Genomic DNA, 17,742 nt, shown 5'->3' on the forward strand with positions numbered 1-17,742 from the left:
ACCGCCCCCAAGGGTTGCCAAAGTGTACGGGTTCGGTGACCGCCCCCAAGGGTTGCCATTTGTACGGGTTCGGTGACCGCCCTCAAGGGTCCCTTAGTGGAATCCCGACATCTTGCATTGTGCGAGGGCGTGAGGAGATTACGGTGACCCTAGTGGCTTCTTGGGGAGCATTGTGCCTCCACACCGCTCCAAACAGAGATTAGCATCCGCAAGGGTGTGAACTTCGGGATACATCGTCGTCTCCGGTGCCTCGGTTATCTCTTACCCGAGCCCTTTACTTATGCACTTTACTTTGTGATAGCCATATTGTTTCTTGTCATATGTCTTGCTATCACCTAGTTGTTTATCTTGCTTAGCATAAGTTGTTGGTGCACATAGGTGAGCCTAGTTGTTGTAGGTTTTGTGCTTGACAAATTAACCGCTAGGTTTATTCCGCATTTGTTCAAGCCTCAACCGTAGTTATTTTAAAGCGCCTATTCACCCCCCTCTAGGCGACATCCACGATCTTTCAACATGGACTATTACAATTCACCCTCATTACTGCTCGCATTTCATTCTCAAGGGGTGTAAGTTGTGCAGCAAAAGTCTAGTGATATTCTCAAGTGTGCTGGAAAATAAGATGAGAAGGTTCCGTGCAACATCCTTTACATGTGCACTACACAAAAATTGTAAAGATAAACTGAGTAAAATTATGTTGAAATCTGAACCACTTGCAAGAATGCCGATATAGTGACAAGGATAGTTGGCACGTCATAAACTCATCATGATCAAATAAACATTATGGTGGGCTTGCATTCTCACCAACAATCAATGGCATCTTGACTGAGCTCCGAGCTAAACGTCTGAGAGTAGAATCATAATCTCCCAAAGTCATCGTTAATTTCAAAGATATCTTGGCACACGTTGAGAAAATTTTGCCATCTTGAAACAACCGTGAACAAAAAAAAAATGCATCCTGAAAACAACATGAGCAAGATCAAGTATACCAACTCCCTTAAGGAGAACAAAAATAATTACAAAAATTTATCAATACCTATGGAGGTAAATTCATCGACGAACATGTGAGTTCTTGAGTGCACTATCATCAAAATACACATCCATATCAAGTTCTCCTATGATCTGAACCACCGGTTGTTTTCAGAAAAAGCAGCCAGAAAAAAAGAACAGCCATAGATCGTTTTGGCGTAATCACCCATGATTTTTAGAAATATAGAACCGCGGCCATAGATCGCTTTGATGTCTCGCGTGCATGTGTTGCACCGTGGCTTAGCTAGCTTTGCAGTGAATCAATCAATCCATCGCTGTGTACTGCCGCGTCTTGCCGGAAGATTGATCGTCTCGGAAAGTAATCGATCCAGCTCCGAAGTTTCAGTACGCGCGTCACCGTCGGCGTAAGCTTGTTGCGTGTATGTGTACATGGCCAACATGCATCGATCACACGGGCGTCGTTCCATGGCGCCCACGGGCTTCCGCGACCTGCCGATGGAGGCCCTGGAACAGACGCGCGGCACACCGGCGCCCTCGACAATGTCGCCCTGCTCCGCCGTTTGTGCACCGTGGCGCCGCGCGCTCAAGGCCACACTCCTCCGCCTGATCAAACTGCCGAACCAGCCACACCGCGTGTACGTGGAGCGTTGCTGCGAGTGCCCGTTGCGGCTGCGAAACAAGCGCCCCTGCTAGGACAGAACCTGAATAATGGAACAAAAAGTATGCCTCCGACAGACGAACGGTACTGGCCCTCTCGTCGCCGTTTCCTTGGAGAGTAAGACCGACTCAGTAGTGCAGCCGACGCGCATCATAGGCTCCTCCTACGGCTGGGTGGTCAGCGTCTGAAAGATCGTGGATGTCGCCTAGAGGGGGGGGTGAATAGGCACTTTAAAATAATTACGGTTTAGGCTTGAACAAATGCGGAATAAACCTAGCGGTTAATTTGTCAAGCACAAAACCTATAACAACTAGGCTCACCTATGTGCACCAACAACTTATGCTAAGCAAGATAAACAACTAGGTGATAGCAAGACATATAATAAGAAACAATATGGCTATCACAAAGTAAAGTGCATAAGTAAAGGGCTCGGGTAAGAGATAACCGAGGCACGCGGAGACGATGATGTATCCCGAAGTTCACACCCTTGCGGATGCTAATCTCCGTTTGGAGCGGTGTGGAGGCACAATGCTCCCCAAGAAGCCACTAGGGCCACCGTAATCTCCTCACGCCCTCGCACAATGCAAGATGCCGTGATTCCACTAAGGGACCCTTGAGGGCGGTCACCGAACCCGTACAAATGGCAACCCTTGGGGGCGGTCACCGAACCCGTACACTTTGGCAACCCTTGGGGGCGGTCACCGGAACCCGTCAAATTGCTCGGGGCGATCTCCACAACCTAATTGGAGACCCCGACGCTTGGCCGGAGCTTTACACCACAATGATTGAGCTCCGAACACCACCAACCGTCTAGGGCGCCCAAGCACCCAAGAGGAACAAGCTCAAGGGCACCAAGCACCCAAGAGTAATAAGCTTCTCAACTTGTAACTTCCACGTATCACCGTGGAGAACTCAAACCGATGCACCAAATGCAATGGCAAGGGCACACGGAGTGCCCAAGTCCTTCTCTCTCAAATCCCACCGAAGCAACTAATGCTAGGGAGGAAAATGAGAGGAAGAACAAGAAGGAGAACACCAAGAACTCCAAGATCTAGATCCAATGGGTTCCCCTCACATAGAGGAGAAAGTGATTGGTGGAAATGTGGATCTAGATCTCCTCTCTCTTTTCCCTCAAAAACTAGCAAGAATCCATGGAGGGATTGAGAGTTAGCAAGCTCGAAGAAGGTCAACAATGGGGGAAGAACACGAGCTCAAGAGATAAAGTTCATTGGGGAAGAAGACCCCCTTATATAGTGGGGGGAACAATCCAACCGTTACCCCCACTTCAGCCCCGCAGAGAGCGGTACTACCGCTTGGCCAGCGGTACTACCGCCTGCCCCTATAAGCGGTACTACCGCTCCCCCTCGCGGTACTGCCGCTGGGCCCAGAGTGGTACTACCGCGGAGGCAGGGCGGTACTACCGCATACGAGCGGTACAACGGCCCCCACTGCCGTGGCCAGTACCGTAAAACCCGACACGAAAAAAGACCCCTCAAATCGAGGCGGTACTAGCACGAGACCGCAACGGTACTACGGCTGGGGGCTACCAGCGGTATTACCGCTCAGGAGCGGTACTACCGCTTGTAGCACCCAAGCGGTACTACCGCTCCGGCCCGCGGTACTACCGCTAGGAAACCAAAACTGCCATAACTTCTGCATATGAGCTCCGAATTGAGCAAACTCAAGCTTGTTGGATAGAGGAAGACGAGTAGCATCAAAACAGCGAGGCAAGGGAGGTATGCCAACAAATAGAGGAGTGAAACCTCCAACCGAGAAGAACCGGCATAACCTCCAACATCGAAAACATCATAGAAGATGCGAGTGAACTCCGTTTTCGATGAACTCGAGCTTGTCATCAAGATGACCATAAGCTCCAAAACTCACAAAGAGAAGAACCAAACAAGAACCAATAAAGATGGTGCAAGGATGCAATGGTTTGAGCTCTCTACGAATGATACGATCAAGCTACTCATGGAGAGCCCCCCTTGATAGTACGGCAATCGATCCTATAACCCGGTCTCCCAACTACCATCATGAGACCGGTAAAATAGAAAACCTATCAAGGGCAAACCTTTGCCTTGCACATGGTCCACTTAAGCTAGATGATGACGATCTTGACTCCCTCAAGTTGGACCACCTTTCTTGGTTGCGTTGGCTCGATGAAGACTAGTTGATTGCTCCCCCATACTCCACTATGGGTGAGCCACTCTTCCGCACATCTTCACAAGTCCATTATCACCAAAATGGACGGCAAGCTTCAAGCATTTGATCTCTTCATGATGCTTCACTTGAACTTGCACACCGCAACATCTTCACAAGTCCATTGTCACCACAATGGACGGCAAGCTTCAAGCATTTGATCTCTTCACGATGCTTCACTTGAACTTGCATACCGCAACCTAACCCCACAAAGAACTCTCACGAAGATCATGGGTTAGTACACAAAGCGTAATTGACAATGCTTACCACACGATGGGATCGCTTGATCCCTCTCGGTACATCTTCTACGCTTTGTGAGTTGATCAAGTTGATTCACTCTCGACTTAGTTTTGATCAACCATGAATCTTTCCAACTCTCTTCATTTGGATGATGTCTTGAAGGTAAACATGAATGATCACACAATCTTCTTCTTCAAGACATGCTTGCAATAAGCTCAACTCCCACATGACCAATCTTTGGATAATTCCTTAATAACACCTTGGTCACCACATAAACTCCTTGAAACCAACACATGGACTTCAAGAAATGCCTATGGACAAATCCTTCAAATATAACTCAAGGCAACCATTAGTCCATAGAGATTGTCATCAATTACCAAAACCAAACATGGGGGCACCGCATGTTCTTTCAGCGTCGACGAGGCATGCACCCTGACCCTGCTGGAGCCGCTCACCGGTGGTCGGTTTCCGCTACCTCCCATCACCTCGTCGCTCGAGCGTAGCAAGCAAGGAGCAGCGGCAGCGTAACATAGGGGATCGGCGAGGTGAGGAGCAGCAGCCGTAAGCACTTTGTCCTTGGTCCCCGTAGCCCCTACTCTCGACCTAATAACGAATCGAATCGTTTTCTTTTCCTCGATCTGATATGCGTTCAGGAGGACTTGTGGCCGTGAAGATGAAGGAGATCTAGTTGGAACAAAGAAGAGGACGGATACACCGGAGCGCACTTTCAGCGCACGGCGGCATTGGCGCACTTTATCTAGGCCGTGTCATGCATGCTTCGAGATGGATACAATGAGTGCCAGTGTGTAATATGAATGATATACCGGTTCCCAATTGTAGCGCTATATACACAAGGTACGGTCCGGGATCACAATAAAGTGCAGCCATATTGCGGCTCCTATTTGTGCCATCGTGTTGGGATCCGATGCCAAACTCGGCACAGGTCCAACTTTCTATGCGCTGAGCTCGTACTACACAACATGTGCCTGCGTCAATGGATGCATCCTCGTGTCTGCTTGGCCCCGCTCATTTCAGGTGAACAGTGCATGAGACCTACACCTATTTAATGAATTTTGGCCCCACATATCACACGAACGGCTCATCCCTAATTTTGGCCCGGGCACTTTGTGTTTGTCTGCATGACCTACATGAATTTTGGCCTCGCATAAGTTTTGGCCCCGGTATTTAGTGTCTTTAAACGAAGGACCATGACAGCTAGCGGTCTGTGTGAGAACTCTAACCTGGCGATTGATTAATCAAACTGTTAATTTGAAATTTACTGAATGTGGTGCTTTGTGTGGGATAAGTCCAGTGTTTCCACTCTTAAAAATTGTACAACGGTGTTGTATAAACTGTGCAGGGTTGCGTGTGCTGTTGTAAACGTGTTGCGCAGGTTAGGATCGATCTCATAGCTCTATCGGTTAGTATCATGTAGGAGTATATGTTAGCAATTTAGCGTGAGATCAATCCTAACTAGCCGGGGGTAAGTCGAGAAGGGTCGTCTGGTCTGATCAAAACAGATGGTTACAATGCTATGTACCGGGCGAGTGTCGGGGCAATTAGTATGTCTGATGGTTAGTAATGGAAATAATTAAGTTTCATAAACAAAAAATTGCTTGCGTGAACCCGGTTAGAACTGCATGCATGTAACTGTGTGGCTCATATAACACTGCACGCCGTCCGTGATTAGTCCCACGTGATTAGCTAAAGTGCCGCAAGTGAACTTGCTCAAACGCTGGCTAATAAATCAAAGTTTTTATTCATCCTGCGGGAGAGATAACTCCTTGCCTAATCATGTTCCACATAATGCATGCAGTATATAGTGCTTATTAATTAAACCCGCCGGACAACGATTTTGTCTTGGGCATCTGAGGCAACTACAGAATAAAATCAATATAATGACTGATTATGGAATAATAAATAAACGCCTTAAATGTGCATGATAACTATGTGCTGGGCATGGGTGAGGCAGGTAGTGTGGGGCCAAACTATTTGGCTGGCATCTCTGCCGGTCTTGACCACACCCCCGATTCGGTACAAGTGGTCGGCATGTGTACCATGGCTGGTGCAAGTTACTTACTACCTGAGCCAGAATTCGTCATACTAAGGGGCTCGATCGGGGAACATTTGCTGCTACCAGTAGATGAATCCAGGGCCAAACCGTGGACTATACTAGTGATGTACTACATGCTGTAATGGAAACGCTGCGTTGATATACATCGATTCATAACTGCGCTGTGCAGATCCACATGCAAAGGTGTGGTGCCGATAAACATAGCACTAGACGCCGTGCACTAAAGGAGCTTTTCGACGGATACACCTAGTATTTGTGTCCGTGAAGAAGAAGGAGATCAAGCCACAATTTATTTTTCGTTGCGGACGGAAGGGCAGTGGATCGAAACGTTTTTTTGCCTAAACAAACCGTAAAAGCGTATTATGACATTAGAAGAAAGCGTATTGTGACGGTGAACCCAAGGAGTCAATCCGTGCTTTATTATTATTAGGGATAGATTTACTCTGTATATTAGCTTTATCGTAAGTCAAACCTTCTGTATTTTGATCAAATTTATAAAAAAAAGCATTATTAACTTTTACGATACCAAATTAGTGTCGTTAGATTCCTCATGGAATATATTTTCACATCATATACATCTGTTATTGTAAAAATTTATAGTTTGACCAAATTTCATAAATTTTGACTTAAGACACAATTAATTCGGAGAATAAAAAAATAAAAATAAAATAAAAAAAGAGTATTATGCTTATCTCGTTCAGCCCAAGCCCAAGGAACGGAATCACGGCGTTTCTGCCTCTCTTCCTACGTTTTTTTTTTTGACGGTCCTCTCTTCCCATCCCAAAGTCGGCGTCACCGTTCCGTCCTCCAGTCCAAGGCTGCCTCCACAAGTTCACAGCCCCCGCCGTCCCACCCGGCCACCTTATCCGTCAGATCTCCCCCGCCCCGTGATCTCCCCCGTCCGTCTTCCCACAATACCCCACCCTCCCCCATCTCCGACCCGAACCCCAGCGGCGGAGCCGACGAAGAGGAGGAGACCAAGGCTCGGCGGACAAGGGGAAGACCTCCGCTCCCTCGGCGATCGCGAGACCACCCTCCACAAGATGGTAATCTCCTGCCCGATGCTCTGTTCCTCCGATCTGCGCCGTGTTTGATGCCCATCCCGCCGAGAATCGCGATCTGGTGCGAGGAACTCGGCGGAGAATTAGATCTCCCCGTGGTTTTGCCCTAGAATTTGGAGCCGATTAGGCCGCTTCCACTAGTTCCGGGCGTCGCGTAGTTCAGATCGATGGTGGAAAACGGAGCGGAAACTCCGCCCTGCTTTCTCGAACTGATTCTGACCATGTGTACTCGCGGCATTGCGTGGTCTGTGCAGGTGCTGATGCAGGCAGATCCGTTCCTGAGCGAGCTGACCAACATGTACGAGCGGAGCACGGAGAAGGGCTCCGTGTGGGTCACCATGAAGCGATGTGAGTGCTCTCCCCTTACAGCTGGTTCCGTGTGGTGTGGGTTGTGGATTTGATGGGTTCAGCAAGTCTGATGTGACGAGTTGTTTGATGTGCGCAGCGTCGATGAAGTGTCAGGCTAGGTTGAAGAAGATGGCGAGTAAGGGGGAGCCTGTTGAGTACCGGTGCCTGGTCCGCGCCACCGATGGCAAGAGGAACATCTCCACCTCGGTATTATTCACTTTCTTTCTGCTGCTGGTTCGGCACTATGGCTGTTGAATGTGTTTTGCATTGATTCTGTACCTGGTGGTAATCAGGCCGCTGTTAGTCATTGTCATTAGCCCCTGTTTTGCAAGGATTGTGAATTATAGGTCAGACATTTGCATATTTCCTCTGTATAGGTTTGCCCACATGCTGATAGAATGTTTGTTGGTTGTTACTTCCAGTTGACGATGGTTTGGTTGGTATTGAGAAATTGGTAGGTAGGTTAATCAACTCAGTGACCTGAATATGTAGAGAGGATATACTGTACATATGATCATTGTGTCATATCGCGATCATCTCAGTGATGGGGGATATGCAGTAACTTTTAGTAGCATAATGACAAGTATAAAGTGAGGAATGAAGCACTTACGTTTGGTACATTTTGACCATAGTGGTACAAGTCTTTTATGCAGTATTATCTCTCTATTGCTACAGCTGTAGGCAAACTAGTAATAGGGCAGTGGGAAGAGGGGGCCATCACTAATGAATTGTCCTGATTAGCAATCTTATTACTGAACGGGAAAGAGCTAGAACTTACCACTGTTAAGATAGTTCAGCAATTGGTGCAAATTTGAAGGATGGGACAGATTTTCTTGCTATTGCCAAGTTTCAATTGCATGAACCAGTGAGGACCCACATTAATTGTTTCATCTTACATCAGTTGAACACCATTTATCAAAGTGTATACAATCTATTTCCACTTTGCAAACACCTGAATGATATTTTCCCAAGATCATGTCGTAGCACCTCATGGTATCACCTTATCTAGCTATTGTGAAAGCCCTCATCAAGGAGCATTTACCATTGACAAGGATATGCATCGATGTGAACCCGTGCATTTAAGCTCTCCGACAAAACAACTATGTGCATCTTTTTCCACAAGACACTGTTGCTGGCAATCTGTGCAACCTGTCTTAGTAATTATATCACGGTCCATCTAAAAAAAGGAGAATTGACATGTTAAGACTCCTAATTCCCATGACCTAAGTTTTACTAAACAGTTTTACTAAACAGTTTTACTTCTCCTTTTAATTTTGATGGTTGAAGTGGTGATGTAGGGCATCCCTATTTATGGCTACAAAACTGTTGTTTATTTCTGTTATCTTATATTTCCTTCATGTTCATGTAGAAGGGTTACTAGCTATCCTAATTAGTAATGATGTCTGCTGTCAATTTGGAAACATGCCTGCCCATTTCATATCCTGATAACACAAAACAAATACTCACATGAACTAATCTGTTTATCTTTGTGCATACCTATTTGCCCCCAGCCATATCAAATTTCTGCAACTCCCCAAAGTAGGGGCATTTTTTCCACCAAGTGCTTTAGCTTAGGGCTGGATAAATATGTGCACTTAGGGCTTACGGTAAATGTTCATGCTATATTTCTGATATGTTGGCAATACTATAAATATTTTCTGAAATGTCATCAGAGAACTGTCATCTGCAATTTGTTTTGGTTATGAGGACCGAGACTTATTTTATTTTCATGGTGGCATAAACACATATTGTATTTTATTCAACATATTTGTCCTGGCAATTGCATTGCATTTGTGGACCAATCAGTGAACCTTACCGTGCTTGCCATGCCTTTCAGCTGTCTGCAAAGGAGTATCTGAAATTCCAAGCTTCGTATGCCCTGGTTCTTAAAGCCCATATGCATGCCTTGAAGAAGAGGGAGAGGAAGGACAGGAAGAAGACGGTCGAGGCAGAGAAGATACCCGAGAAGGAACCGAAGAAGCAGAAGAAATCATCTTCGAAGAAGTCCGCAGGGTCTAAGTAGTGAGGTACTTACAGAATTCACCGAGTCCTTTTTCGCGCACATGTGCGGTCAAGACGTTGTCACCCGTTTTTACCCTTAATTCATGTCCGCGAGATGAAGCCTGTGAATACCTATATAGAGACGCGTCTTCGCCTGGCATTTTTTGAAGCAGCGTTTTGTTCTGGTTGTAAGCCTCTTCCAGATGGCATGGGCATGCTTTCTTGAACTGCTAGATCTGACCACCAAAGTCTTGGTTCAGTTTGGAATGGTTTGATGGTTTTAGGCCTATGATGATATGAATGAAGAATCTGTAGCTTGGTTGTTGGAAAGGCAATGCTGGTGTGTTTCTGCTTTTCGATCCCATATGCTAGTGGTTGCTGCCAGGGTATTGTTATTTGTGGGTTATATGTATGTTGCATCCTCTCTGCAGCTGCTGAATAAGCATGAACATGAGGCCATCCTTTTGTCGTTTGGATCCCTATCAGGATGGTCTCACTGTTGGCGTTTGCTAGCCATTTCCCTGCCATGCGTCCCCGATCTCAAACTTATTTTCTTTGCCGTTTAAAACTTGCAACATGTTTTACCATTCGTATACAAGAATCTGCCAACTGTTCTTTTTATAGACCAGCAGCACACGAATCTTTGCACACGGCTCGGCAGTGAGGGAGAGCCGTCACCATCCACCACCAAAGCCGGACAAAAACCCAACAAAAAATAATCCGATAGCCAACAAGGCTAGCACTGATCGCTCACTGATCCATCATCACCAAACCCCCTCCGAGCTCGCGCCGAGGCGGCAGCAGCAGCTCGTCCCCTCCCTTTGCCTGCCACCACCCACTCCCGATCGCCTCCCCCCGTCGCCACCCACCACCACCCCTCAAAATCTCATCTTTTGTTTCCCCATCCCACCCCCCCACCACCACTCCTCCCACCCCGCCACGATGAGAGGCCTCCTCGCGTGCGCCACGCTGGCCCGCCGGGCCGCCGCCTCCTCCACGGGCTCCGGCGCCGCAACCACCGCGCGCCGCCACCTCGCGGGCGCGGCGGAGGCGGCCGAGGCGGAGCTGAAGAAGACGGCGCTCTACGACTTCCACGTGGCGCACGGGGGCAAGATGGTGCCCTTCGCCGGCTGGAGCATGCCCATCCAGTACAAGGACACCATCATGGACTCCACCCTCAACTGCCGCGCCAACGGCAGCCTCTTCGACGTCTCCCACATGTGCGGCCTCAGCCTGCAGGGCCGCCAGGCCATCCCCTTCCTCGAGTCGCTCGTCGTCGCCGACGTCGCCGCCCTCAAGGACGGCACCGGCTCCCTCACCGTCTTCACCAACGACAAGGGCGGCGCCATCGACGACTCCGTCGTCACCAAGGTCAACGACCACCACGTCTACCTCGTCGTCAACGCCGGGTGCAGGGACAAGGACCTCGCCCACATCGGCGCCCACATGGAGGCGTTCCAGAAGAAGGGCGGCGACGTCAAGTGGCACGTCCACGACGAGCGCTCCCTCCTCGCCCTGCAGGTCAGCTGGCGCTTCCTTCCCTTGCCTGCCCTCTTCATCTTGATTGGTACCTTTCCTGCTTTTTTGGTTAATAGTAATTGATTCCTGCAATGGGTTGAAGTTTCCCAAGGTTGGATACATATATTTATTTCTAGGATTAGGGAATGCAGTAGTACTTGGAGGAGCTACAAGGGTATTACCATAAATAAATGGCCCATTTCTGTCAGGAAAGATTTTGGGAAGTACTTGCATTATGATGGAGTGCTGATACATTGCGATTCGGTTGAGTTCATTGTTTGTGAAATTGAGTTTCAATGTAATTAGTTCAGAATAACATTTAGCTTTACTAGGGAAAAGGCATTAATAGTGTCATTGATGATGTCAGTTTATTGTTTGTTGTTGATCTTCTATAGACTATGAGTTCAGCTAGTATGGCAGAATTTTCTTTTCATGGTGTGTAGATGGCAAAATCTAGGGATTTCCTTTTTATCTTGCTGCTTGGTGAGATTTCTTGATTGGCAATTGCGGTGCTTGCTTGCTTGGTCAAGTTTTGGCTTCTTAGTTCTTACAAGATGCAATTCTCAGTCTGAATTCTGAGGTAGTAGTTGAGCAGGTTTGTGCGTCTTTTTCTCAGTTGGTGGAATCTCGAGCTAAAGTTTCTCATGTGGTTTCACTTTGATGTAGTCCAGTGGTTCCTAGATTGGATTGTGACAGCAGACATTTCTCCTAATAGAAAAGACAGTTGCTCCTGCCAGTTTTCTTCACAGCAAAAAAAAAAAAAAAACTCCGAGGTCCTATGAAATTATGAAAGCAGCAGTGCATAACAACCCAATTCAAGTTTCAGCAAGAGGAAGATAAATGTTTGCACATCTATTCATAAAAGATAGAAATGCCCTTCACGACGTAGAATTTTTATTCTAGATTGCAGGGGAAGTGATCTTTCTATTCTGAACTTCTTCCTTGGCACTATTTATGTGGTTTTGTCGAAGTAATAAAATTTTCACTTTAGTGGCAATTATGTATATTTGATACTTCTCCTACATATGTACTATTTCCCGAATTTACAGGAAGACATCATTGTAACTCTGTTCCTTGACATGAGCAGGGTCCTCTTGCTGCACCAACTCTCCAGTTGCTGACAAAGGAAGATTTGAGCAAAATGTACTTCAGTGATTTCAAGATGATTGACATCAATGGATCTGCTTGCTTCCTCACCAGAACTGGGTATAATCCTTTTAATCCATTATTACTTCCAGTTTCCATATTATGACTCTGCTCCTTTCTTTAATACCAGGACAATTCCTTAAGAGCATCAGTACTAACTTTTACATTGACCAACCATCACTTGTCCATCATAATTCATAAATACTGAAAATCACTTTACTGTTCAATCTGGCATGCCAAAGTGGGTCTATGGGAGGTTATTTGGTGACTGTTGCTTAAAGACAATCGATAAAGTGCCATCTTACTTTAGCTTTTCAAATTATATAGTCCTTTATGTGTCTATCCATCGATGATGTTATTGTTTTGAACAATTTGCTTCTGTCTCTGAAACACTTCACATTTCAGTTACACCGGTGAAGATGGTTTTGAAATCTCTGTTCCATCAGAGAACGCGGTCGATCTCGCAAAGGCCCTCCTGGAGAAATCCGAGGGCAAGGTGAGGTTGACCGGCCTGGGCGCCCGCGATAGTCTCCGGCTGGAGGCTGGCCTCTGCCTGTACGGCAACGACATGGAGCAGCACATCACGCCAGTTGAGGCGGGCCTCTCATGGGCGATCGGCAAGCGGAGGAAAGCCGAGGGCGGCTTCCTGGGCGCGGAGGTGATCCTGAAGCAGCTCAAGGAAGGCCCCAAGATCCGGCGCGTGGGCATCTTCTCGCAGGGGCCGCCCCCGCGGAGCCACAGCGAGATCGTGAGCGGCACCGGGGAGAACATCGGGGAGGTGACGAGCGGCGGGTTCAGCCCGTGCCTGAAGAAGAACATCGCCATGGGGTACGTGAAGAACGGGCTGCACAAGGCCGGCACGGAGTTCAAGGTGGTCGTCCGCGGCAAGCAGTACGACGCCGTCGTCACCAAGATGCCCTTCGTGCCCACCAAGTACTACAAGGCCCCTTAGGTTGTGTACAAAAGAGAAACAATGGATGGATGCTCCCTGGACTGCAAATTTTCTCTCGCGACTCTGCCATGGCGGCCTGTTCATGGCAGGCTGCCGCAGCTGTAACCTCTGTCGGGCTTCCTCTTACAGCTTGACATTTCTCCTCTACCCTTCTAATAATAATATATGCCGGTGCGTTGTTTGCTATCCCAGAAGCGATCATGTCATGTGTGCTGAGGCATAGATCTATCAGACATACCACGGACGAGCTTTCGACCTGTGCCCCTTTGAGATGTCATCTTATAAAGGTTAGAGCATCTCCGACAGGTGCCGAACGCGCCGCGCGCAAAAAACTGCTTTGCCGCGCGCCCATCGCCTGGTTTGACGCGGCGCGCAGCGCTGGCTCCAGCAGCCGCGCTAAAATGCAGCGCGCGCGCCGCTCCAGCAGCGCGTAAAAAATGCAGCGCGCGTGACTCACCGGGGCATTGCATATATGGCATTTTGAACACAAAATGAAGTTGAAACATTCAAAATGCAATGAACATGACATATAAAATTTCACACAAACAAGTTGATGAAGAAAAGTTCATGCCCACAAGTTCATCCAACCAAGTTCAAAATGCAAATCAAGTTCAATACACAAATAAAAGACACATCATTCCTCGTCCTCGTCTTCGTCCTCGTCCTCATCTTCGGAAGACGATTCTTCCGCCTCCGAAGATGAATCTTCCTCCCTCTCCTCATCGCGCACCGCATCACGTGAAGCTCCGACGGTGTTGGCAAGATCTTCAACGGCATCTTCATGGGAAAGTGTGCGAGGAGGCACATCGAAAGACATTCCGCCCATGGCGGCCGGAGGTGCACCCATGCCTCCCATGAGAGAAGCAAAACTCATGCCTCCCATGGTGGCCATAGCGTCGGGGGGTGCTCCAAAGCCAGCAATGCCTCCCATTGCACCGCCCACGGTAGCTCCGAAGTCACCCATGCCACCCATGGCGCCGAGGCCACCGCCACCCATGGTCGGAGGAGCTCCGACGGAGGCGAGGCCAACGCCACCAGGGCTAGGGTTTGCGGCGGCGGCGGCGGTGGAGGGGTCGCGGCTATAGGATGGGGTGAGCGGGGTGTCGGCGCGTGCGTCCATGGGGTGCAGTTCGCCAACGCCGGCGCGCGCGGGGCGTAGGAGGCGGAGAAGAGAGAGTGCAGCGCGAGCGCTCGAGTGTGCCGCGCGCGGAAGCGGGCGCCCCAAATACACCGCGCGAGATAGCGGATCCGACCGCGCGCCCAACTCCTTATACCGCGCGCGCGGTTATTGCGCGCCCGCTGGAGCCACCCGCCGGGTTGCGCGCGCGCTAAACTGGCTAAATTTGCGGCGCGCCGCTTGTTTAGCGCGCCTGTTGGAGATGCTCTTAAGTGTAACTACTCGTTTGTGGTAACCTTTGATCCATACTGCTAGTACTGTATTATCTAGGGGTCACTCTATCTATACCTTTGTAAGGGCATCTCTAGCCGACCCCTCTAAAAAAATTACAGTAGAGGAGTAAACCGCCGAGTTAACTATAGTAAAGTAAATTTACTCCACTAAGTTTTGGCCGAACCTAGCCGAATCCTAAATTTAGTGATGTAAATTTTTGATTTTGACAAAGTGTTTCAATTCTAGATTACATAATGCATTGCAACTACATATTAGCAGACATATAAAAAACAAACATAATAAATAAGTTCCACATAATTCATGAATATTACAAATTCATAGTTTACAAACCAACTTATTCAAATTCAAACACACCGAATGGTTCAAATGAAGTAATAAATAGCCTAATAAAATCATAACCACGAAGTGCTATGGAGAATCGCCCCCCTCCCCAGCTTTTTCTAGAATCGCCACTTCATATTTTCTTTACAATCCAATCGCCCAAAAAAGTTGGTCGTATGGGCTAGCAAGGGAGGAATATTACGGCTGTTAATTAGGATTCTTGATTTCTGAGTGCTGGTCCCGGATTTAATCTCAATATGCTTTAGGCAAGTCTGTTTAAGTCCCATCCAGTATTAAATTCACATAGTACATGGAATCTACGCGAAATCATTGCTCATGTAAGATTAAGTATTTCCCTCCTTTTTAAAATGTAAGATTAAGTATCGCTATATCTGAATGAAAATGTAATCTTCATATAAATATTGATTCTAACACGACGTGCGTGGCACGTGCATACTTACTAGTTCTCTAAATTAGGCAAGGCGCGGAAGTTTGCAGCCAGCCCACCAGGGTTCAAGTCTCGGCTTGAGCGTTTGGTGCTCACGAAGGTTTCTTCTATAAAAAATGCCAACAAGTGCGTTTGGCCTCGAAGCTGTTCACTGAATATTGCAAAGTCATGTACCTAACTGAATTTGCAATGGGCTGTAGCTGAAGCAGAGTACTAGCAGAGAACATTGCTGCTGCACTACACCTGATTATGTAAGCTCTTGTGTTATGTGGCTGTGAGGTTCCTGCCGTCCAAGCCTGTTTGTTTTTATTGTTGCAGCCCTGTAATGCATCTCTTCTAATTTCTGATGTAATCATTTGGTGTATGATATTCTATATTGAATATAATTTGATTTTGTTTGATTATGTGGTTGCGAATTCGTTGGAGAAAATTACCAAACTGATGGATCTTGCCATGATCAGGTTTATGCAAATGAAAGATTCTACTATCATAGGATACGCAAACAAAAGCTTTGGCAATCAGACTCACAACGGCCAAACATACAAAAATACCAAGGCAAGACAGAACAATACGACTTCTCCGTAACAATTTGAAGATCGGCTCGCAACGCAAGTAGGCAAGAAAGGAGAGCAAGACTTCTTTTTCTAAAATAAGAAAGAACTAGACTTCTATAAGAAGATTTTTATAATCGTAGAAAGTCTAAATGCGATGAATATTACTGAATACAAGCAAACAGTGCATCATAAAAAATAAGCACAATTTAACAGTACAGCTTGCTGAATATCATCAAGTCCAAATGACATTAGAATAAACATAGCAAAGGTTCTCCACGTGAACAAAGATGCGCCAATTCCATACAAGTCACTACACGACCTGAATCATAGAAATGACAAAAGTACCACCAACCAAATTTTCACTGAAACAAACCAATATAACTTTACGATATACCCATTGAGATATATTTCTTTTCATGTCAAGGAGAGTGTTTCTCAATGCTTCAATTCTTCGGGAGAGTGTTCGTCCAACCTGATTGTATCATTCAGTGTTTGGTGTATCTCAGAACTATTTTTTCTCTTTGCCAAATCTAATCGTGTTCTTCCACCTTTCTAGAATGAACTGGCTCGGAAGCTCATTGATCGGCTACACATTGTTCATAGCAGACAAAGCTATGCATTTGCGTCTTCTTTAGCATGCTTAAAAAAGTGACAACCAGTTTACATACAAAAATACAAAAAATACTGTTTGAGCACTGTATCCAGTTAATTACAGTGCTTCTCCGTCTGTTAATGTTCTAGTCATGAATTATTTACTGGAATTCATTTTGAACTTGCCTAAGTTTCCAACAGTTTGTCCACTAACTTTGCCTGCCAATCTCCTAAAAAAAAAACTTTGCCTGCCAATTCAAAATAAATAAAAACGTACTATTGGTTCGTCATGAAGGGCAGACATGCTTAGTTCAGTATAAGGTGTAAAAGAGACATTTGAAGCTCCGGACCAGGAAAGGATGGTTGTAAACTAACTGTAAGGAAAATGTAACAAAATCATCATATTATGCAGTGCAAATATATTCATATTGAAAGGGCGAAATGTAACAGAATCATCTGCGTGTGGAGTGTGCTGCGTTCATACTTCATAGGCACGGGCACATGTCTTCGTGTTGTCTCTATGGCGGTTATTATTCTCCTAGCCAATGTCTCCCTCATCGTCTTCGCATCTCCATGATGGCGATCCACGGATCAAAGAGCGATATGTCCAGCAATAATGGAGCGAAGAAGGGATCGAGGCGATAGGAGAAAAGCTCCACAAGGGAGAGGTCAACCAGACCCACCACAGGATACCATACGAGGGCGCACACGCAGGCACGCATAAATCAACTCGACCGCACGCGCCTGTCACACAAACCATCCCGTACTTTAATTCAGCCCACTGTTGGAGGGAGCCAACGTGGTGGATCGATCTTGCAAATGGGCATCTTATATATTCCCAATCTGTAAAGCCAGGGGCATCTCATTTCTTGCCCTCTCGATCAATTCCACATCCGCATTCGATGTCGCAAGGCCTTTGCATTCATTTGCAACATCATGCACACCGTGCTGATTATTCCTTTAATCATGTGTTCTGGATGAGAGTCCTAGCTTTGCTTCGTTGTATTATTATGCATTGTCAATTTACATCATTTATTTCCATTCTTGCTCAATACTCATGCACTATATGGTACACAGTGTAGCAGACTAGTACTATCTCCGTATCAAAATATAAGACGCTTTTACAATTCAAATATAATAGTTTATGTTTAAGGCTATCCATTTACCAAGGTGTTTTCTGTCCCTGTACTTCTCTGCTCTCTGCAGTCTTCATCTCTCGAGAGATCTTGGAGA

At 46.8% G+C, this 17,742-nt stretch overlaps 2 protein-coding genes across 3 annotated transcripts; both read left to right on the forward strand.

Annotated features, from left to right (window-relative positions):
• Window positions 1-6,988: 6,988 nt before the first annotated feature.
• On the forward strand, window positions 6,989-9,898 carry LOC109734313 (signal recognition particle 14 kDa protein). Of its 2 annotated transcripts, XM_020293522.4 has the most exons (4): window positions 6,989-7,204; window positions 7,474-7,567; window positions 7,665-7,774; window positions 9,405-9,898. In XM_020293522.4, exons 1-4 carry the CDS (start codon window positions 7,202-7,204, stop codon window positions 9,588-9,590), a joined length of 393 nt encoding a protein of 130 aa, XP_020149111.1. In that variant the 5' UTR covers window positions 6,989-7,201; the 3' UTR covers window positions 9,591-9,898. The 2 variants fall into 2 exon arrangements, with proteins under 2 accessions (XP_020149111.1, XP_073365149.1); XM_073509048.1 differs by lacking the exon at window positions 6,989-7,204 and having other exon boundaries at window positions 7,372-7,567.
• A 54-nt stretch (window positions 9,899-9,952) lies between these two features.
• On the forward strand, window positions 9,953-13,370 carry LOC109734312 (aminomethyltransferase, mitochondrial). The gene is made up of 3 exons (XM_020293521.4): window positions 9,953-11,089; window positions 12,174-12,292; window positions 12,638-13,370. Exons 1-3 carry the CDS (start codon window positions 10,511-10,513, stop codon window positions 13,182-13,184), a joined length of 1,245 nt encoding a protein of 414 aa, XP_020149110.3. The 5' UTR covers window positions 9,953-10,510; the 3' UTR covers window positions 13,185-13,370.
• The last annotated feature ends 4,372 nt before the right edge of the window (window positions 13,371-17,742 follow it).

The sequence above is a fragment of the Aegilops tauschii genome, chromosome 2, assembly GCF_002575655.3.
Source record: "Aegilops tauschii subsp. strangulata cultivar AL8/78 chromosome 2, Aet v6.0, whole genome shotgun sequence".
Classification (NCBI taxonomy): domain Eukaryota; kingdom Viridiplantae; phylum Streptophyta; class Magnoliopsida; order Poales; family Poaceae; genus Aegilops; species Aegilops tauschii.